The sequence below is a fragment of the Calypte anna genome, chromosome 26 (genome assembly GCF_003957555.1).
Source record: "Calypte anna isolate BGI_N300 chromosome 26, bCalAnn1_v1.p, whole genome shotgun sequence".
Lineage (NCBI taxonomy): Eukaryota > Metazoa > Chordata > Aves > Apodiformes > Trochilidae > Calypte > Calypte anna.
In genome coordinates, this window is record NC_044271.1 from 1,183,540 (window position 1) to 1,205,575 (window position 22,036).

A 22,036-nucleotide genomic window follows, 5' to 3' on the forward strand; every position below is an offset into this window, starting at 1 on the left:
CCATTTACTGCTGGGTCTGCAAGTACAGAACCTGTGACAATGTCCGGTTGCACAGACTCTCCACGGGCTCCTGCGCTGTTTACAACATCCTCTTCTCGTGCTGAAAACCGGTCTGAGGCTCCGGGACTGGGAATTCTGGGTCTGCTCGTCCTTGACATCCAGACACGAAGCGTCTGCCTTTAGCTCGGTGCTGCCTTAACCGATACCCGTCCTTGTTTCCCTTCCCGTACGCCCCGCCCGCCCGCTGCCGATTAGAGCTGCAGGCAGCGGGGTTCTCGACCACAAGGGGTCTGGCAGTGCCACAGCCACCGATCACCCCCGCCGGGTCAGCTCGGTGCCGGTGAGCTCGGTACCGGTGAGCAGCGGACCGGGCGGCCTGAGGTGGAGGGAGAGGCCCCTCCCCTGCCCTTGTGCGCCTGCGCAGCCCGCCGTACCCGTCCCGCAGTGCGCAGGCGCGGGCCCGCCCGGCTCTCGCGAGAGGCCGGATTTGTTCCTACGTGCGGGGCCGTGCTGCTCATGGCGGCGCTGGAGCGGGGGCGCTGAGCTGTTGGGGTGAGTGCTGGGGGCTCGGGCGGCGCCCGTCCGGCCAGGGGACACCGGGAACCGGCGAGGGAGGCGGGAAGGGGGGGCGCCTCTGGGTACTCCTCCTGTTTGTGTCTTGCCGCAGCGGTCTTGGCAGGCGAAGGAGCCTGGAACCGCCCCTGGGCCGCGCGGAGAGCGGCGGCGGACGCGAGGGGGTGGGGGCAGGCAGGCTGCCCCGCAGGCCGCCGCTCCTGGGGATGGAGTCCCGGGGGCCGCGCGTCGCTGGGCCGGAGCGGCGTGCGCACTCCGCTCCCCGGCGTCCTGCGGGGAGAGGCGCTGCCGTCTGGGCTCCCGGGGGCTGGAGTTTCTCCCCGGCCGCGGAGGCGGGGCCACTCCGACGGCGGCAATGGCTTTCCCGGCGCGCTGCGTGCCCCAGCGGGACGCGGGGTGTTTCGGGGCCTGCGGGTCGGCCGAGGGCGGCGTCGGAGGTCGCTACGGTCCCCGGCAGGCCCCAGCGGGCGCTCGGCCCTCGGCCTCCTGGGGCCGGGCCTGTGGAGGGGCAGCAGCGGCTCCCGACGTGCTGCGCGCGCGCGGCCCCGCCCGGCGCGGGGACGGGGCCCCCGTCCCTTTGTGTGCGGGGGAGCGGCCGCCATCGCCCCTCTTTGTCCGCGGGGAGAGAGAGAGCAGGGCAGCCCCGGGCTCTCCCGGGCCGGGAACGGTGGCGCCCGGCGCGGCCCCTTTCCGGGCCCTGCGCTGTCACGACCTAGGCCGCGGCCGCCTCTTCCGCGCACGGTCGCCCCGCGCGGCCGGCTGGGCCTCGGCACCGCCCCTGGCGCGGCCCGCACTTGCTCCGCGGCCTCCATCTTGCTGCAGCGCAGGGAGGAGGAGAGGGTAGGGCCGCGTCGGCCGCTGAGGGCTCGCCGCAGGCCCCTCCTGGAGCTCTGCGTGGAGTCTGTCGGTCTGGGCCCCATTTTCTGTTGTCTGGGTTGATACCAAGTGTAGGGCTCTTCCCCAGACTGCAGAGCCATTAAAAAACGGGCTCTTGTTTTACGGTTTATTTTCTTTAAGTTATTCCCTATGTATACATGCCTTTACAAATGGCCTCGGTAGTTAACTTTTTTTTGTTCTTCCAATAGATGTATTCTTTCAAAATGAAAGTGACTTCAGTAATGTAGCAAATGTCAATAGCTGTCATGCATTGGTTGGGGTGGTCAGGAGCTGATGTTTAGTACTCTTTCCTGGTACCCATCTGAAAAGATAAGCAATAGCTTTATCTCCAAGTAACATCTCATAGCTGTGTTCTCCATGCATCTCCAAAATGCAAAGTTTTGTCTTTATCATATTTGATTGTAGTCAGGTAGGAGTGCATGTGCTTCTGTTTCTATAAGCATATGTTCCAATTCAGTAAAATACATGTTGCAGTAAAGCAAAAAGTGTAATCCAGCAGGTTCTACTCTTTGACTCTATGGATGGTTTCTTGGTGTGAACAGCTTTGTGTCTTACTGCCATTTAACAAAATCAGCACCTTTAAGACTTCAAGAATGGTACTTGTACAGTTCTTCCCTGTATTTCCATTAATCCTTTCAGCAGTAAATACACAAATGCAGAACCCAGCGTGACTTGGGAGCTGGGCAGCTGCTTAGGGTGTTTACCATTTGGAGGAGTATTTATAGTAACTGAATAAAGTAAAGAATTTGAGGCAGACACAGAGCGAGTTGTGGGCTTTATTCACTTGAATTATGCTTACTTTACAGTCTCATTTTTTTTATTATTTAAATGTAGTAAACCAATCTCTATGTCAAATCAAACTCTTCATTTTAAGAGCAAAGCTTGTGTCTCATGCTGTTATCTGACACATTAGCTTTAGTTATGTTTGAGCAGAAGATGTCTTTTTATTCTATTGAAATGTATTACATCTTATGAACAGAAAAATGAGACATCTAATATGATACAAGTTATAGCACTGGTAGATCTGTAATAATATTGGTCTAATTGTAAGAGAGAAGGGCATGAATAAGATGATTGCAGGTGTTGCTGTGCAGTTCCTGTGATACAGTGGATCCTTGCTTCATTTCCCCTGAACTTGTTAGGGGGGATGCTCCTTTGAGATCTGAAATGCTGTCCAGAAAACAGTACTGTCCTGAAAGAGACTGTGATAGCAGTGTCCTGAATCTAAGACAGAGGTGTGTGAAAAGTCCAGTGATCCTGATCCTGTTTTGTGATACTTTGTCTTTGTAAGTGAATCTTTCACTGCAAACCTTTCATACCAGGCACTGGTTTGTACTGCCATCACAGAATCAGCCAGGTGGGAAGGACCTCTGAGATCATTAAGTCCAACCCTTAATCCACTACCACCGTGGTTACCAGACTGTGGCCCTGAGTGCCACATCAGTCTCTTAAAAACACCCAGGGATGGAGAATCCATCACCTCCCTGGGCAGCCCCTTCCAATGCCTCATCCCATTTCTTGTTTAGTCTTATTTATGTATCTGGACTAGTCTGACAAGAAAAGTTATTTCATCTTGAAGTTCTTCATAGAGGTGGAAAAAAGCAGATCCTTCATCTGGAGGAGAGAATGAAGTACAAACTTCTGTGAAAACTGGGTGATGAGTTTGCATGCAGCTGTTATGTGCTTTTGGGGTTTAGAGTTCTTATTTGTAACAGCTGACTGCAGGCAGCATTTTCAGTGTGATGAGAGTTAAATGTCTTTGCATTCAAGCTTTAGTCACTTAAGTTGACTCTTTCAAGTTGGTTAAAGGGAAGTCAAAGCTCAGGGTGAATTGTGAAATTCACTTTTCCACTAGAGTGGAGAAATAAGTTTGGGGCATATTTTTGTTCATTTAGTGTGGGCTTGGGGAAGAGTTGTGATTTAATGTTTCATACCTTTAGATTACTGCATAACGTAAAGTTATATGAAGTTACATAGATCTGTAGCTGCGTTGCTTCTTAAGAGCTTTAGTCTACAAAGTCTCCTTCCCCGTGTTATATATATCAAAACTTGATTTTTTTTTTTTTCTTTTCAAGAAAAGTTTTTGTTTCCATAAGGTTAAATTTTTTTCTGTGGCGTTTTTTTAGGTGGCAGTTTTGTCCCAACTGCTTTCTCCTGAAAACACTTAAGTGATACTGGAAAACTTTAGTAGGAGAGAATTATTTTCTAGTTACTGTTGTAGGAAGGCCATATGTAATCACCATTTTGCAAACACTGTTTTAAGAAGTCTAGAGAATGGCTCTGCAGTTATTTTACATACTGTGACAGAGTACATGTGGTCTGTGCAGAATGGGCATACAGCATCTGTGTGTATATATAGAGATATCTGTATCTTGAGGTGTATTTTATGTTTATATGAAACTAAGGGTGCTTTAGGTATTACTAGTCGTTTACTTATCTTTTGGAACAGAAATTATCAGGAAATTGTACTCTCCCACTTCCCCCCCTCCTCCTAAAGCTACTCTAAAGGTGTGTGCAAGCACTTAAAAGTTAAATTAGGAGATGGTACCTGCCAAATACATCTGTAAAACAGTCTTTCCTAGGGTGGATCAAAACTACCATCTGAAGAGAGAGGAAACACACCTGTCTGTAGGAACACCTGGAACTGGTGTATAATACCCTTTTGAATGGTACTTACTGTTTTTTCCTTTCTCCAGTATGAAGTGGAACAGAACAGAATTTACCACCTGAAACTGCTGCTTCAAGTTCAGATCAGGAAAATCATCCAACACATTGTAACAACAATTCAAGACCAAAGAAGAGGAAACTTACACTGAAGATACAAGGCTTGATCTGAAACAAGAAGTTTGTGCCTACTCAACAGCTTCAAAAGAGCACGTCCCAACGCTGCTAGTAGTCTTTGTTTTCTCCAGTGCTGTATTGAAACTGCCCAGGGCAGCAGCGTTTGTATTCTCTATTAGCTTGATAGGTCACGTTCTCTTGCTGTCTTTTTTTCTTTCTCTCTCTCTCTATTTTTGTTTTGTTTTGTTTTTTTTAATTAATAATAGCAGTCTTCATCCTTAAAAACTTGTGCTGAAATAGAAGAATCGGCTAATACTACTGAAAGTGCAATATTTGAATATCACTGCGAGGTTGGTGCACGTGTTATATGAAGAGTTAACTTATTTCTAAACTTAATAGCAAACACATTGTCAGCAGAAGTGTGTGGATTTCATATAAGTTATTTAGCAGTTCTTTGCCAACCCTAGAGAGATGGTTATTCATGGTAATGGTAGTGTTGTGGTTCCAATCCCTTTATTTATTTTTTTTTCAAATTACCTCTACTTGGTTGTCTTTAATGCCAGTGAGTTAGTAAAGAAATCTTTCAAGATTGAGCCTGTGCCTTGAAAAGACATCCCTCCTGGGAGAGAAAAGGAAGAAAAAAAAGGTCTTCATGGCTGTGAATTAATTTATTGCTTCATTACACCTTTAATTATTTTTAGTTTAGTGCTTTTTTTGAAGTTTTCTCAGTCTCTCCAGCACTCGAGCTCCTCTGCTACAGAAATGTTAGTTTAGTTCTGGCTATTAATTCCATAACTTGAAAAACTATGTAAATACTTAAAAGCATAGGTTTTTTTTAGTATGAAAGGCTGAAAAGACAAACCAGAGACAAACTTTACACTTTATGTGAACCTAATTCTCTTTGTTGATAACTTCTGCATTTTTTCTTAAGTAGAGTGCATTTTGTGTGTTGGTTTTTTTTTTTTTCCCCTTTTCTTTTTTTTTTAAACAGATGAGCTTTGATCCAAACCTGCTCCACAACAATGGACATAACGGGTACCCCAATGGTACTTCGGCAGCGCTGCGTGAGACTGGGGTTATAGAAAAACTGCTGACCTCTTATGGATTCATCCAGTGTTCAGAACGCCAAGCTAGACTGTTCTTCCACTGTTCACAGTATAATGGCAACTTACAGGAGCTCAAAGTAGGAGGTAAGCAACTTTCAGAGCTTCCTGAATGACTGAAGACCAGTCTGTTCCACTTGTCATAGAAAACCCTGTTGTGGCAGGAACAGAAGCATCCTGTTGCTTCTGGTGGGCTGAAGAAACAATTGAATTTAAGAGTCTGCCACTCCCAATGAGAGAACTTCTCAGTGTTTAAGATTTGTGCAGCTTGTATTTATAAAATTGTGGCCATTCTGGAGAAGGTGTGTGCTGTTAGGTCAAACTTCTATAACTGAGATGGAAGCAGGTGCTTAGATGGTGAAAGAATATTTGGTATTTCTTTTTATAAATTAATTTTAAGATGGCTGGATGTTTGTTTTCAGAACAAGGAGGCTGCTACTTCATACTACTAATTAAAGTGGCAGTGGAGTTGCTAATCTTTATTGGCATATGTTCTAAACTTCATTGTGAAGTCAGCTGTATAGTGAGTGGGACAGAGCGTAGGAATTATTGAGGGCAAGCTATTACCTTGGAATTGTTCATTAATAACAGGAAGGAATAAGCTAAATAGAGAAATATTTTAAATACAGTATCCTTCCTTGGTTACAAAAGCACCTGAGTTTTTCTTTGTGTTTGGTTACAAGCAGTGAACTGTCAAATACAACCATTTAATGTTGTGTGTGGTTTTATTGTTGTTGTGTGTGGTTTTATTGTTGTTGTGTGTGGTTTTATTGTTGTTGTGTGTGGTTTTATTGTTGTTGTGTGTGGTTTTATTGTTGTGTGGGGGGTGGTTTTTTATGGTTATTTTGGTTTTGGGTTTTTTGTGGGGTTTTTTTGTTTTTTTAAACAAACAAAAGTCCATTACATCATTATCATGCTTGACTTTTTTGCAGATGATGTTGAGTTTGAAGTGTCTTCTGATCGCCGAACTGGAAAACCCATTGCTATTAAATTGGTGAAGATAAAACCAGAAATACTACCTGAGGAAAGAATAAATGGACAAGTTAGTGCCTGTTTTTCATACATGTGTATATTCCATCCTTTTTTTCAGTAGAGAAGGCTAGATTGGTTTAGCAGGCATATTAATTATATACCATATTCAAATACACTGAAACATTTTTCTGGTAAAAATCCAGAGGTTCATTTTGAGCTAGCTTTTAGCTCCAAAAAGTTCTTGGGGACTGCAGGTGTTCTGTAAGATTCAAACTGTGTAGCATGGCATTCCCTGTTGAGTTGCACTAGGAGTGCATCCCTGAGTGTGTGGTACAGGATATTGAGATTCATTTTGTATTCAACAATGCTGCTCCTGAAATGACTAGCAATGGATCTTTTTTTTTTGACTGGTAGGTTGTGTGTGCTGTTCCTCACAATTTAGAGAGTAAATCTCCAGCTGCCCCGGGTCAGAGTCCAACAGGGAGTGTATGCTACGAACGTAATGGGGTAAAGCTTATGTATTTTACTTGAACTCTTCACTGGTCCATCACTGTGGTCAATGAGCAAGAAAAAGTAATGTAGAGAATCAACACTGCTAAGAGCTGTGATTCTTGGCCAAAGCAAAAAAAAGCATGCTTTGGTATTTACTACAAACAGAAGTGTTAAGTTCAGGGCTTGCTTGCTTCTATCTATGGAGAAGTTGATATTGAGCCAAGTAGTTGTTTTTTAAAACTTAGTGAAGCTGGGTTATGTAATGTTTGTGTGTCTGTATCTTGAACTTTTAAAGCTTAGAAATCAACATTTAAAGGTGGCCACTTCACAAGCCTTTCAAGTTAAATTGCCTGTTACACACTTGCCAAAACAGCAGGACAGAAAAAAAATGTTTTTGCATGCCATGTTTGACCCTTTTAGTGAATATTGTTACTAAAAAAACCCCAAACAACCTGTGTTAATGTTTCTCTGAAACAACTGTTCTTCAAATATACTAATATTAGCCAATGTTAATTTACAGGAAGTATTTTACCTGACTTACACCCCAGAGGATGTTGAAGGAAATGTACAGCTGGAAACAGGAGATAAAATAAACTTCGTAATTGATACAAATAAGCAGTAAGTTGGTATTGCTTTTCTGACTTACTTTGTTTTTGGTAGTCGGGCAGCATTTTAATCCTGTTTCAAGAATTGAAATTACCTTATGAAATCTTACTTTCTGATTCAGTTTGAAGTTGTTTCAGGTTTACTCTCATTACTTTTTTCCCCTCTAGTACTGGTGCTGTAAGTGCTCGTAACATTATGCTATTAAAAAAGAAACAAGCCCGCTGTCAAGGAGTAGTCTGTGCCATGAAAGTAAGTGATGCTTTAGCTTTAAGGTTTACTTTGAAAAGGAAATGCTGTTCTGAAAAGTGGTGTTGCAGGCAATGTATTCAGGTCATTAAGAGCTATCAGCAGTTTGAAGCTGTGGGTGTAAACTGGGTAAAATTGTTTAAACAGCTAATCTTTGACATTAATACTGTTCTTAACTAGGGAATTTGCATTTATTTTGCTGTTAGACTTCTTGTGGTAGTCTGTTAGCTGTGTACACTTGTAAATCTGCTGTGTCAGTCTTTTATTGTGTTTGATGAAAAAAACCTGTAAAATTTTGTCTTGGTCTGTTAAGAGAGTAGGCACTTAACTGAAAACTGTGTTCTGTTCTTAGGAAGCCTTTGGATTTATTGAGAGGGGTGATGTCGTGAAGGAGATATTCTTTCACTATAGTGAATTTAAAGGTGACCTAGAAGCCTTACAGCCTGGTGATGATGTGGAGTTTACAATCAAAGACAGAAATGTAAGATGAAATCCAGTAAAAACTGAAGACAAGATCCTAGGGTGTAACTGGACTTCTGTCAGTTTTCTCAAATTCACTTGTAAAAAAAGGGGGGGGGAAAGTTAATGGAAAAATGTCTGCCTGTCCTCTATGGGTATTTCATTTGTGCTTTTAGGGTAAAGAAGTTGCAACAGATGTTAGACTGCTGCCTCAAGGAACTGTCATTTTTGAAGATATCAGCATTGAACATTTTGAAGGAACTGTAACCAAAGTAATTCCAAAAGTACCCAGCAAAAACCAGGTGACTTTCACTATTTGCTTAAATTTATGTGAAGTGCTGCTCAGCTTGTATTGAGTTCCAGTCAAGAAGAACAAAGGTTCCCTTTTCCCTTTAAGTCATCTGAATAAAGAGCATGTCAGAGTAAAGGAGTAAGCTTGTACCTAACCTGTGACAGCCATTGGCAGCAGTTTTCTAAAGACTGTCAAGAGCTAGGATTAGAGCACTGGTACATTTGGGACTTCCTTTAATGCTTCAAATACTTTCCATTGAATTTTTTGTGAATTTTTAAAGATACATTTAAAGATGTATCTTTAAAGCAGAAGCATAGATAGAAGGGAAGAAAATGCTTCCTGGAATAAGCCTGATCTGTGGATTCCTGTGAATGTCAGCAGTTAATGACGTTTTTGATGGAGATAAATTGACCTTTAATGTGTGGCTGTGAGGAACGAGTACAAAAGCAGTTCCCTTAAGTTTTAGCTGAGTCTGCATTGTTGTTTTGGGAACATTCAGCTGGGGGTTTTTGTGTCTGTTGAACACTTTAGACACTGTCTTTTTAGAAGTATTGTAAATACTGTGTCAAAATTGTAATATTCTAAGTATTGTTACAAAATTACAAATTTAATTTTTGAAATAGTCTATCAATAGTGTTTCATGCTTTAAAAAAACCCCAAAACAAATAAGCAAAAATACAAATCAGCAAGCAATACAAAGAATTTCTGAAAAACAAAAACTAGGTGCATTTGTCTGTGGATAGTAAAGTACAAATTAGGAGTGGTTGAAAGGAAGCATAGTGATCTGATCCAGCAGGCATTTGGAGATCACACTTCTGTTAGCATTGGTATTTCTGCCAACTATTTTATCTGCAGTTACATTGAACCAACGTTTTCTGTTGGATTTTCTGTCTGCTAGAGTGATCCATTACCTGGCCGCATCAAAGTCGACTTCGTGATTCCTAAAGAACTTCCATTTGGAGACAAAGATACAAAATCCAAGGTGACCTTGCTGGAAAGTGACCACGTTCGATTCAATATTTCAACAGACAGACGTGACAAACTGGAACGAGCCACAAATATTGAGGTTCTCCCCAATACTTTCCAGTTTACCAATGAAACTAGAGAAATGGCAAGTATCTGTCTTTAGAAGGTTTAATTTGTGAGTGGGAACGAAAGGGAAACATTCTAAAGGTGTTGTAGCTGGGCTGGATTGAATATTTTTGTGAATTCTGTGTTGCTCAGTACCTCTGGCATGAGGGATTAAGTTCTTCCTAACTTGAATGAGAAACTCTTTCAGCAAGTTTCTGGAGCACTTCTTTTACTTAAACCAGAGGTTGAGATGAGAAATTGATAGTTTTTGACAGCTGATGCAGGGCCCAGTATCATTCAGCATTCCATTTCTAGTGGGTACCAGGAAGACCAGTAAAGTATTATGTAACAGGCTTACCATAATATAGATCCATAGATGAGATTGTCCTAACAAACTTCTTTTTAGAAAGCTTTTTAATTTCTTCATTTGTGTCTGGAAATTTGATGAGTTTCCTCTTCCTTCTGACCACAATTTTTATTTCCTTATTATAGAGGATTTGGTATGGTTTGTGTCTATCTTTACGGATGTCCTGGCTTGTTGATGCATGTATTTGTAGTTACCCCTTTCAGGGTTGTACTCTGTGTATCAGTGATGTCAAATTCTATAACTGTAGTCCTTCATACTAATGGCTTAAATTATCTTGTCCACTGTATAAGAAATTAAGTTGAGAAACAAGGCAAGGATGAGTTGTTTGAACTTCAGGTTGACCATAGCTGCTAGCAGTGCAGTTTACAAGGAAGAATATTGCATAAGCCAAGAAGTGTTTTCAAAGGATTCAGGCCTGGTTTTCAGATCATGACACACTTCACGTTTAGGTGTGGAGTACCTGCAGACAGATCTCGCATACTAGTGGTAAAACTGTAATTATCCATTTGACTTTTCTCAGGGTGTGATTGCAGCAATGAGAGATGGCTTTGGCTTCATTAAATGTGTGGACCGAGATGCTCGTATGTTCTTTCACTTCAGTGAAATTATGGATGGAAATCAACTCCATATTTCTGATGAAGTAGAGTTTACTGTTGTTCCTGTAAGTGATGCGAAATACCTTTATGAAGTACTACTTTTTAAAGAGATATGTGCAGGCTGTTGTAAAGCTGGTCAATCTTGTTTTTCAGGATATGTTGTCTACCCAAAGAAATCATGCTATAAGAATTAAAAAACTTCCAAAGGGCACGGTTTCTTTCCACACCCAATCAGATCACCGTTTTGTGGGCACTATAGAGAAAGAAGCCACTCCAGCCAAAGCCACCAGCCCAAATAAAGGCAAAGAGAAGGTAATGCTGCTCTTCTGCTTGTGTTGTACCTGTTGTGTTTCTGGCTTTGGAGACTGAGGATGCTTCCTTAAACTCTGTAATTTAACTTTCTGAAGTGCTGTTTATCCTGTATTAGTGTGGACTACACCACTGAATAGCTAATGGTAGCAGTCAGCAGAAACTGAAGGAGGATAATAACAGTATTGTTAATGATCATGTTGAGGATAATTATCAAAAACTTGATGGGAAGTTTCTTTCTACCTGCTAGTACCTAAGATGCTAGAAAGAATTAGTTAAAATTAAATTTCTAGAGCTAGAGAACCTCTATTTTTTGTCATGCTTTTCTGAACAATCCTAGAATAATAACTTCCAATAAATAACTTAAATGGAATGGAAATTACCATGCTTTCTTTTAAGATACTGTGTGTTATCACTTGAAGTTTCTTACTCAGAGTTGATTCCTTTCCTGTAGTTTTGAGCAGTTACTGTAAAAGCACTGTGGCTCAAATGAGCAGTGCTTGAATTGTCTGTAGTAAACTTGTTTGCTTAAGAGAGTCACTGATTGCTGAATTGTGATGTCTTGTCTTTAGGAGGCTGAGGATGGACTAATTGTTTATGATGACTGTGGAGTAAAACTGACTGTTCCTTACCAGGCCAAGGATGTGGAAGGATCTGCTAATCCCCAGATAGGAGATAAGGCAATAGAACTAAGTATACCATTGGGAAATACTTTTCTGGAAACTTCTCTTTGTGTGTTACTGGATTTATTCTCCCTGTCAGAAAACAATGAAGGACAAGGCATCTGCAGAATCTTCATCATTCGTTTTCTTTTGTGCTAGGACCAAATGGCTTAATCTTCTGTAAAACTATGAAAACTGGTGATACATATGTGAAAAAAGGGTCTTAGCATGTTAATGATGCTTTTTTTTTAAGAAAATAATTTATTGTAAATCAGTGGCCTTCACTTGTGGATAATCAAGAAGAAATTAACATGAAGACTTAAGAGATGAAGGCAATGGAGATGTCAGTGTTCATAAGCCATGCCAGGAAGGCAGTGGTTTCAAAAATCTCAAGCAAATGAGCAAAGCTAGGCACATGCTCACAGTGGGCCACTGGTGATAAGTGCAGTGAAAGGATGCAAATCACATGAAGATTCTCATCAGGGCTGGCTTACTGTACAGATGTCACTGGTGTGACTGCAACTCTTTGGAATGTAGTGGAGGTGTGGTAGAGTTTTCCTGCAGAGCCTTGATACTGACAAGGGCTACACACCCTTGAAATGCATTATTTCAGGGTATTTTTTGTTGATAGTTGTGGTTTTGGTGGTTGTGGGGTTTCTTTCTACCTAATATTGATACACGACTCTTCAACAGGTTGAGTTCAGTGTTTGTGAAGTGAAGAGAACCGGTCTGCAAACAGCTGTTTCTGTCAGGATGCTGGGACGCAATTACAGCTCTAAGAGACTTTTGGGATACGTGGCAGCCCTGAAAGATAACTTTGGGTTCATTGAAACAGCTAATCATGATAAGGAGATCTTTTTCCACTATAGGTGAATGGCAATTCTATTATTATTGTTTGTTTGAGGGAGAGGGAGTGTGGTAGGTTTGAGTGTTAACACATTTGGACTTCACACACTTTATATCTCTGTGTGCATGTGCTTGGGGGTGTCTGTTTCCATTTATTATCACTGCTGGACTAGTTCAGGCTTTTCAGTTGGCCAGCAGTCTTGGTGTTCTAAGTCTCTGAACTCCAGCCAAGAAATAGTTGCATATTTGAAATGCTTCACTTCATTAAATGAGCATTTCACAGAAATGTGAATGAGTTAAATGGTTTCTGATCAAATTCTATAAATGTTGGATGAGCATCACTGTTGTCATGTAACTAAAGGAAAATTATACTCAATTTTATTCCTGTAGTGAATACTGTGGTGATATTGATAGCCTGGAACTTGGAGACACTGTTGAATACAGCTTGTCAAAAGGCAAAGGAAACAAAGTTAGTGCAGAAAAGGTGAACAAAACACATGCAGGTAAGACTGTATTTGGTATTTTCTACTTGCAAAGATCTGGAAAAACTTATCATTGCTTATGCAGTGTTAAAGCTCCTGGTCTGAATAATTAGTTTTAAAAAATATCTTAATAACTTATTCATTCTTTTTTTAAATAAAGTATGACTAGAGCATCCTATCATTGCACTGTCTGTTTCTTTTTAGTGAATGGTATCACTGAAGAAGCTGATCCAACTGTTTACTCTGGTAAAGTAATTCGTCCTTTAAGGAGTGTAGATCCCACACAGACTGAATACCAGGGCATGATTGAGGTGATGGAGGATGGTAAGATGTGTTTTTAAATTACAAGTTGTTTTTTTTTTTTCACAAATGCCCAAGAAGCAGAGAAGTTAAACTGTTAGTAGAGGTGTTGAGGATTCTGTTCAGACTACAAACCCTATTTGTACTACTGAGTTAACAGTGAAAACTTCTAATACTTGGAATAAATTCTAAATGTCCTCTAGCAGGAAAGGACGCCTCTCAGTTCTGTCTTGTATTTTTTTCCTCCTCTAGGTGAGATGAAAGGAGAGGTCTACCCATTTGGAATTGTTGGAATGGCAAACAAAGGTGACTGTCTGCAAAAGGGAGAGACGGTGAAGTTTCAGCTCTGTGTTCTTGGTCAGAATGGGCAGACAATGGCTGTTAACATCACACCATTCCGCAGAGCCACGGTGGAATGTGTGAAAGATCAGGTGAGCAAAGGTTGCTGTGAGGACAACATGCTTCTTGGTAGGAAAAACTTAGCCTAGAGCAGATGAGAACCTAGCCCAGTGCAGCTTGTGCAGAAATGGATTCCTTTGTACTCTGATTCAAGGGAAGTGGGTTTGTGTAACCCAAGTACTGGTTTATACAAGCCTGTGCAGTGTGACTTCAGTTGAGGAACTCAGGTTGGTGCTGATGCATCAGCACTGCTGGGTAGGAATTCCTGCTCTGGTTCATTCTAGGACCTGTTCCTGAGAAGCTCTAGAAAGTGAACAGACTGGTTTTCTGTGGAGCAGGCCATTTAAGTCTTTTTTTAAAAGAAGCAAAGCTGAATCTACTGTGCATCCAGAAGAAGCATTTTCACAGCATTAAGCAGTGCATCTGAAATGCCAAGGCTGATTGTTGCCCTAGTATCTGATCAGAATTACTAGAAAATCAAATGTGAAGGCTTTTTATTTTTAGTTATTCTGCAGTACTAAGCTCTAGTTATTTATGGAGAGACTGGATGAGTTTTGCTGGTTTATATATGAGGGGAATGATAAATGGAAGTAACTGACTTTATATACCAGTAACATGCCAAAAAGTTTGAGTGGTTTCTACTGTGAAGCTTTTAAGGTGGAGCCTTAAAAATAAAACATGCCAGCATGCAGAATGTTCTGTTTGTTGTAGAAATTGCATTTCCAGTTCCATTTTGCATTTCAGAGGATTTTTCCTAGAAGCAGTTTACTAGTCAGGCAGCAATGAGTAAGTCACTGCATCTGTTTGGATCAAGAGGAAAGAGATAACCATATAATGTGTTGTTTTTCAGTTTGGTTTCATTAACTATGAAGTCGGTGACAGCAAAAAGCTCTTCTTCCATGTGAAAGAAGTTCAGGATGGTGTGGAGCTGCAGGCTGGAGATGAGGTGGAGTTCTCAGTAATCCTGAACCAGCGCACAGGAAAATGCAGTGCCTGTAACGTGTGGCGTGTCTGGTGAGGATTTGAAGTGATTTGATCTGGCACACTGTCTGCACTGCAGGAGTGGGGTGCACACTGCCTGTGAACTGAGCCAGCAGTTTGAGAGCTCTTAATCTCAGCTGGCTTCAATGAGTCTCTTGCCTAAGAACTGCCTTTATTAGGAGGGTGTCCAGTACAAGGCAGCCCCAAAACTCTCAGCTTTTCTTACAGATACCTTACTCTTTTTTTAATGGAGCTCCCCCTCTAGCAGGATTTGTGATACAGCTTTCTAAGTGGAAATTAATGAATGATAAGGAAAGTGGTGGTATTGCTCTGCAGTTGCTGCTCACCATGGCTGCCACAGTAACCTGTTTCCTGAAGAGAGATTTTTAAATAGAAATTTGATGGTTTGTTTAACTTAGTTTTCAGTGGGGTTGGAAGGGACCTCTGAGATCATCAAGTCCAACCCTTGATCCACTCCCCCTGTGGTTCCCAGCCCATGGCACTCAGTGCCACATCCAGCCTCTTCTTAAAAACCTCCAGGGATGGAGAATCCACCCCTTTCTTGGGCAGCCCATTCTAGTGCCTGAATAACTGATTAACTCCAATGCTTGATGCTGCTAGGCAGTCTCTGCTTGCTGTTCTGCTGGTCTGTCAGAGTCCTGTTACAGTGGTTTTGAGGCAGGAACCTGTGGTGTCACCCAGATTTGCTGTCACATGAGGCAGATTATGGTCATGGTTTAATGGTGAAGTGATGTAAAGTTGGTGCCTTTCCACCACCTCTGGGGAGTCACTGCTGCTTTGTGCTTTTCTCTCTTCCAGTGAGGGTGCTAAGGCTGTTGCTGCTCCACGTCCTGATAGACTTGTTAATCGTTTAAAGAGCATTAATCTGGATGATGCCAATGCTCCTCGTCTCACAGTTCTTCGTCAGCCCAGGGGACCGGATAACTCGAAGGTGTGTAAAGGAAAGGCTGGCTTGCAGACTAACTGCAGCTTGTGTTTTGACTTGGAAAGCAAGTTTGAAACACTGTGTCCTCTCATTCTGTAGTGAACTGCTCACTTGTGTGAGATCAGATTCTTCTCGGGGGAAGTCAGGGGTGCTCTGTGCTGTGTTAGTAATGTTTCAGAAGAACATGTGTATAGAAGTGACCAGTTGCTTGTTGTGTTCTGGTCTTTTACAGCTGTCTTAGCTTCTTTTTTCTATTATAAACCTCCTGCTCCCCTTCTCAGAGTCAGAAAGTGAAATCCTTTTATCTAAGCTTGGTGTTCACAGAAGGTTCTGCCACCACTTGATAAGCAAAGGGAGTGAAGTGTCTGAAGTCAGAAGCATCTAGGACTATGAACATCAGCTCACAGATCCTGTGTTGTCACTGTTTCCAGAGACTAGAAGTGTTCTCATGCTGCTTGGTTTGTACAAAGCAGGTTTGCCTTAAAGGGTGGTGCTGAATCTAAAGTTTGTTTTGTTTTCCTTGCAGGGGTTTGGTGCAGAGAGAAAGATCCGTCAGGCTGGTGTTATAGACTGACCAGCACACCCGTGCCTGGCGTGGCTGAGCAGTGGGGGCTGGTGAAGGGTACTGAGTATCTCCCTGTTCATCCCTTCCTCCAAATTCTAAGAAGCTATTACACCGGTTTTAACACCCTTCTCATGTTATGTTTAAAATAAATTTATGAAACCATTTTAAAATTATGCACAGTTGCATTCTGGAGAAACTTTAAGGTGGCGCCTTATTAGTATCACATTTTAGAAGCTTGTTTTGAATGGTGCATTTAACTGCAAATCTACATTGCCTGTGTGAGTAAACATTAGAGACTGCTCGACCCGGGCTGACCTTATGGAGTTCTGCACTACAGTTATCTCTGCTTTGTCTCTGTTCTTTTGGCCAAGGTGTTACCATGCCTTAGTGCTCGATTGCATTCGGGCTTCCCTTCCCTGGGGAAGTGGAAAGCTCCCTTCAGCTCACTCTGCTCAAATTCTGAGGACCACGTGAGGATGGAATAAATGCAACTTTATATAAAAATCTGTATGAACATTCTTTAAGTTGACGGCCAAATGTTGTTACAGTGTTTTTGTATTTCATTTAACTCGAGTCCTTTAGCCAGCAAAGTTGTTAGAGCTCAAGGAAAGTCTCTTTCTGGGGTAGACTTGTTTTTGTAGTGTTCTAAAACGTGCAGTGCAGAATTTCATAAGGCTGAGGTGTGCCATCAGTGTGGTAATTTAAATATATTTAAAACGATGCACAAATCTGCTGCTGCTTAGAACACTGCAGCTTCTCAACCCAGTTTCTTTTACTGATTTAAATTGAAAAAGAAAGAAGTTGTGCCTGAAGTGAATACATTTTTTCTTCTTTGCAGCCGGCACCCAGTGTACTGTAAGAGAATAAATTTAGGCTTTCCATAGCTGTTCTGAGACTCATCAAGGTGAAATAGTTGATGTCTGTGTGCTTTTTTTTTTTTTTTATTTCACCTCCTCCCTCTCCCACCCATTTTCCCAGTCACACTTTGTCAAGCAAGAAAACTGAATGATTGGTCTGAGTATTCCTTTAACCAAAACGATCAGGAGTTTCGTTCTTGGAATAGAGGCAGGACTGTGGTTTTTTTGTTTATTCATTTTTTTTTCACATTACCTCTATTCTCAATTTAGGGTTTTCTTCTCTGGGAGATGCATTATCTTTGTAAGACAAACATTGCTTTCTCCAATTTTTTTTTTTTTTTCTGTTAATGGCAAAGAATGGAAATAGAATAAAGTTTTACTGATTTTGAAAATAAACCCGAGATCTTGGATATTTTTTTTTTTTTTTCCTTTCACCGGATTTACGTGCCCGGAAGCTGCGCAGGCTGCGGGGCTCTTCCGACGGCGGGTGATGACGGCTCCGCCGGGGCGGAAGCCGGAAGGTGCTGGGCAGGGTGTTCCGCGTTCGCGGGAGCGGAGCGGGCCGGGCCGCGCCCCGAGCCCCGCGGGGCCATGACCGAGTACAAGCTGGTGGTGGTGGGCGCCGGCGGTGTCGGCAAGAGTGCGCTGACCATCCAGCTGATCCAGAATCACTTCGTGGACGAGTACGACCCCACCATCGAGGTGAGCGGGGCGGCGGGGGGAAAGGCTGGGGCGGGAGCTGTGTGTGTGGATCCTGATGCGGGGCTGCTCCTGAGGGTTGTTTTGGCGTGGTGGTTTTGGTGGTTTTTTGTCGTTCTGCTTTTTTTGTGGTTTTTTGGTGGTTGTGGGGCTGGTGGTTTGGGGGTTTTTTTTGCGGTTTTGTTCTGTTTAAAAGGCAAGATGCGGGATCAGAGCACGCAGGAGAAATCTGGGAAGATGCTTTCATGCGTCCCCTGGACGTTCCCTGTCGCTCTCTGGAGCAGAGTGGGCAGCGAGCAGTGCCAAAACGAAAATAATTTCACGACTAATCTGCATAGATTCCAGTCATGACACTACGGTGCTGAATAGAAATTATTTTTTTCTGTTAAAGAGCTGAGTAATTCCTGACAAAGACTCATCTTTGTGAGAAACTTCGAGAGGGCTTAGAGAAATGTTTTAAATGCCAACAGTTTAAATACTGGTGTTTGGTTTTTTTTTTCCTTGGCAGACTAGAAAAGCTCCTGAATCATATTTCTTTTTAAATTGTTATTCTTGTTCTTCATTAATGTCTCGAGTGGAAAATCCAGTACAATGTTTTTGTGTAATCTAAAATTCCCTTGTTTATTCTGCAGGATTCATATAGGAAGCAGGTTGTTATTGATGGAGAGACTTGCTTGTTAGACATCCTGGACACTGCAGGACAGGAGGAGTACAGTGCCATGCGTGACCAGTACATGAGAACAGGGGAAGGATTCCTCTGTGTTTTTGCCATTAACAACAGTAAATCATTTGCTGATATTAACCTTTACAGGTGTGTCCTGGGTCTTGCTGCAGGGAGGGAAGAATGAAAAAAAAGCTTTGACCTATTTGCTGTTAGAGACAGTGAACACTGTATAATAAACAGTTATTAAACCTCTCACGTCCTGTAGAAAGTTTCTTGAGCTTGTCTGTGTTTTGTGTTCATGCATTATAAGTCAGCTGAGAGTGGGACAGGTCTCTAGGTAGTTAGCCAAATAACTTCTAGAGTGTGCAGGTTGAAGCAAGTGGACAAGAAGGCAAACACACACCACAGTGGGGTCATACATGCACTAGAAGATGGGGTGCACAGAGTTATTAGACATAATGCTGCCAGTCAGAACTCCTAAGGATAATTTTAATGTATATTTTAGTAGAACGAGGGTGTTTGAAATAAAAGAGCTCTTATATTTAAAAAATAGTTCCTAACTTTTTAAAATTTGGATTTTTTTTAAGGGAACAGATCAAGAGAGTGAAAGATTCAGATGATGTGCCAATGGTGCTCGTTGGGAATAAGTGTGATTTGCCTACAAGAACAGTAGACACAAAACAAGCTCAAGAATTGGCAAAAAGCTATGGAATCCCCTTTATAGAGACATCTGCAAAAACAAGACAGGTAAGATGCTTCCAATCCTGGTCAGACTTCTTCCTCTGTGCTAAGTGCAGAATGGTCTCACATTTTCCCATGTACTTTTTATCTACAGGAGTAAACATTTTTTAACCCATTTGCAGTTTTAAGCTCTTGATTTCCCCACTCACTCCTATTTTAGGGAACTCTGGTATTATCAGTGGGCTAGGCCAGTAGACAGATCACTTCAGACTTTCATTGGCTTTCCTTCAGGTGGGTCCCATTCAGAAGAAGAAGAGAGCTTCATCTGCTCTTGGTCAGACTGTGTGGGTTGTTATTCCAGACCTGTTCAATTTTCTTGGCTCCTTAATGAACTCCAGCCATGGGATTATACCTACAGACTGCATTCCCTGGGCTGCACTGTATATGTGGCTCTGTCCAGTCAGCCTGTGGTCTGCCTTGTGTCGGTGTGGAATGAGGCAGAAAAGGTGCAATTATGAAGCAGCATACAGAATTGCATGGGGCTCTCTACACCTGCAGTTTGCATTCTCTCTTTTAAAGGCTGTTCCCCTGGGTGTTTGCCTCAGAGAAGTGTTAAGAGTGTGAGTGGGGAGTTGAGATACGAGAGAGCTTTCCTCCTCATAAACTGTGGGATAGAGAGCAGCCAGGCAGAAAGGGACCTGGGAGTCTGGATCGACAGGAAGCTGAACAGGAGCCAGCAGTGTGCCCAGGTGGCCAAGAAGGCCAATGGCATCCTGGGCTGGCTCAGGAACAGCGTGGCCAGCAGGTCCAGGGAAGGGATTCTGCCCCTGTGCTCAGCTCTGGGGAGGCCACAGCTTGAGTCCTGTGTCCAGTTCTGGGCCCCTCAGCTCAGGAAGGAGATTGAGGTGCTGGAGCAGGTCCAAAGGAGGGCAACCACGCTGGTGAAGGGACTCGAGCACAGACCCTATGAGGAGAGGCTGAGGGAGCTGGGGGTGTTGAGGCTGGAGAAGAGGAGGCTCAGGGGAGACCTCATCACTCTCTCCAACTCCCTGAAAGGAGGTTGGAGCCAGGGGGGGTTGGGCTCTTTTCCCAGGCAACTCTCAGCAAGACAAGAGGGCACAAAGGGTCTCAAGTTGTGCCAGGGGAGGTTTAGGTTGGAGATGAGAAAGAATTTCTTTCTGGAGAGGGTGATCAGGCATTGGAATGGGCTGCCCAGGGAAGTAGTGGATTCTCCGTGTCTGGAGATCTTTCCAAAGAGCCTGGATGTGGCACTGAGTGCCATGGGCTGGGAACCACGGGGGGAGTGGATCAAGGGTTGGACTCGATGATCTCTGAGGTCCCTTCCAACCCAGCCAATTCTATGATTCTATGATTCTGTAAGTTGGCCACTACTCTTCCTGTAGAAGTATGTCTTTCAGATATGTTAAGGGATGCTGTGGTGGATAGAACAGTGATCTCAAAAGGTTTAGGAAAGAAAATACTTTACCTGGATCGTTTGCCTTCAGGGCGTGGAAGATGCTTTTTACACACTGGTGAGAGAGATCCGGCAGTACCGGATGAAAAAGCTCAACAGCAACGAAGATGGGAATCAAGGCTGCATGGGGTTGTCTTGTGTTGTGATGTGATAAGGTGAGCTGTATTTTAAGCTTTTCATTGGCTACTCTGCTGTATATCTTTCAGCTGGCTTAGAAATACTAGTTGCTATAGGTGTTTTTTTTTCCCCTATTATACAACCCGTTAATGCCCAGAGATTTAGGACCCACAATTAATTCTGCAAAATATTTTTTTCCCCTCTAAGCAGACAGCAGTGATTAAGAAAAGGAATTGCTATTCACAGCAACGTTTTGGTAGTAGCCTGTGGATTTCCACTGAGCTTCTAATTGTGTGCTTTCCTGTGTCATTCTTATCAATGTCTCCCTTCTTTGGGGAACCATTTTGATTCTTTGGAAAAATGTGTAAATTCTGTCTTGCACACAAGAAACGCCTGAACTATAAAGAGGAGCATGCACAATTCTGTAGTCACCATTTGCTAATGATTGATTAACTTCTGTGCTGCTTCTCTTGAGCAGTGTTCCTCTGGAATATGTTGGAAGATTAACCAAATAAAATCATGTGAGTAAGGAAATTAAGGAGTTCCCCAGATGAGTGGAATTGTGAAATTCTTTTCACAGTTGCCTAAAAGGTGCTGCTTGTCACCAAAAGCAGGTAGATAGTCCAGCACTTGACCTACACTGTTGCACTGCACAACCATCACAACGTTGGACAGCACCTAATTAGTGATGCCTTTCTGTTCCAGATGCCAAGAATACGTGGTTCAGATGTAGCTGCTGGATGAGTCTTGATGCTGCTGTGTTGTGTCTCATGCGATGCCCTGCAGTATTTTGGTGCCAGTGACCAGACCTTTGTACCAGTTAATTAGCACAAAATCCTTTTCTGTGCTCCATCTGAAGAGAACACCTATGGCATCTACCTCCTTGCTCAACTAATGGAGCAGTCACATCTCTTGATGTGCTGGGATTCTTTTCTCACTGTGTTATCTGGGCTTGTCCAAGAAGAAAACCAGTCACAAGAAAAGTGAACTATAGAGACTAAATGCTGTGAAAAAGATGACACTTTACCTCTAGAGTAAAAGCTAGAAGTGATGTTTGTCCCTTTTCTATTGGATTCTCATTTGCAGTGCTGCCAGAAGAGTGGCACAAATCATTGCTTGGCAGGTGATGTCAGAAATGGTTTTGCCACCACAAATGCTTCTGTCATGTGTCAGATTGGTATCTGCACCCTGTGCACCTGTACAGCATATTGGTAACACCTCCTTTGTTCCAGGAGTACCACTTAACTGATCCTTCACTTTCTGTAATAAAAAGGAGAGATCTTTCCTAACTTAAGTGCCTGTTTGCTAAGATTTGAAGTTGTCCCTGTTCCTTTGGGTTGAGAAAAACCCCAAGGACTGGAATTTCTTGGGAGCTCATTGTCTTAAGCAGACAAGTCTTGTGTGGGTGATCTCTCTGCCTGACAGGATATTAAAACAGGACTTTGTAGGCTGAAAGACCCAGCAGGCACTTGTAAGACTCTTGAACTAGGGAGGGGGACTGTACTGCATCTCTGCTTTACTTTCTTTGTTGGTGGAACTGTTTTATGTTTTATGTTGGTTTTCTGCAGTTTTCAGCACTCTTCCAAGTTGGACCAAATT

At 42.7% G+C, this 22,036-nt stretch overlaps 2 protein-coding genes across 4 annotated transcripts; both read left to right on the forward strand.

Moving 5' to 3' along the window:
* The first annotated feature begins 460 nt into the window (after positions 1–460).
* CSDE1 (cold shock domain containing E1) lies at positions 461–17,192 on the forward strand. Of its 3 annotated transcripts, none has more exons than XM_030465690.1 (20): positions 461–552; positions 4,167–4,601; positions 5,243–5,441; positions 6,287–6,396; positions 6,741–6,833; positions 7,339–7,436; positions 7,592–7,673; positions 8,023–8,151; positions 8,306–8,431; positions 9,320–9,532; positions 10,380–10,520; positions 10,609–10,767; positions 11,337–11,444; positions 12,120–12,295; positions 12,663–12,775; positions 12,959–13,078; positions 13,307–13,485; positions 14,304–14,467; positions 15,254–15,386; positions 15,907–17,192. In XM_030465690.1, the coding sequence occupies exons 3-20, from the start codon at positions 5,243–5,245 to the stop codon at positions 15,952–15,954; spliced, it is 2,391 nt and encodes a 796-aa protein (XP_030321550.1). In that variant the 5' UTR covers positions 461–552; positions 4,167–4,601; the 3' UTR covers positions 15,955–17,192. The 3 variants fall into 3 exon arrangements, with proteins under 3 accessions (XP_030321550.1, XP_030321552.1, XP_030321551.1); XM_030465691.1 differs by lacking the exon at positions 461–552 and adding an exon at positions 1,341–1,413 and having other exon boundaries at positions 15,907–16,844; XM_030465692.1 differs by lacking the exon at positions 6,741–6,833 and having other exon boundaries at positions 464–552; positions 15,907–16,844.
* A 121-nt stretch (positions 17,193–17,313) lies between these two features.
* NRAS (NRAS proto-oncogene, GTPase) lies at positions 17,314–21,726 on the forward strand. The gene is made up of 5 exons (XM_008490545.2): positions 17,314–17,504; positions 18,134–18,312; positions 18,753–18,912; positions 20,352–20,475; positions 21,143–21,726. The coding sequence occupies exons 1-4, from the start codon at positions 17,394–17,396 to the stop codon at positions 20,469–20,471; spliced, it is 570 nt and encodes a 189-aa protein (XP_008488767.2). The 5' UTR covers positions 17,314–17,393; the 3' UTR covers positions 20,472–20,475; positions 21,143–21,726.
* Positions 21,727–22,036: the final 310 nt, after the last annotated feature.

Coding starts and splice junctions, on each gene's coding strand:
- CSDE1 (XM_030465690.1), top strand. CDS start 5,243: ATGAGCTTTGATCCAAACCTGCTCCACAACAATGGACATAACGGGTAC. Junction 6,397..6,740: donor AGGAAAGAATAAATGGACAA/GTTAGTGCCTGT, acceptor TTTGACTGGTAG/GTTGTGTGTGCTGTTCCTCA. Junction 8,152..8,305: donor TTACAATCAAAGACAGAAAT/GTAAGATGAAAT, acceptor TTGTGCTTTTAG/GGTAAAGAAGTTGCAACAGA.
- NRAS (XM_008490545.2), top strand. CDS start 17,394: ATGACCGAGTACAAGCTGGTGGTGGTGGGCGCCGGCGGTGTCGGCAAG. Junction 17,505..18,133: donor AGTACGACCCCACCATCGAG/GTGAGCGGGGCG, acceptor TTTATTCTGCAG/GATTCATATAGGAAGCAGGT. Junction 18,313..18,752: donor GCTGATATTAACCTTTACAG/GTGTGTCCTGGG, acceptor ATTTTTTTTAAG/GGAACAGATCAAGAGAGTGA.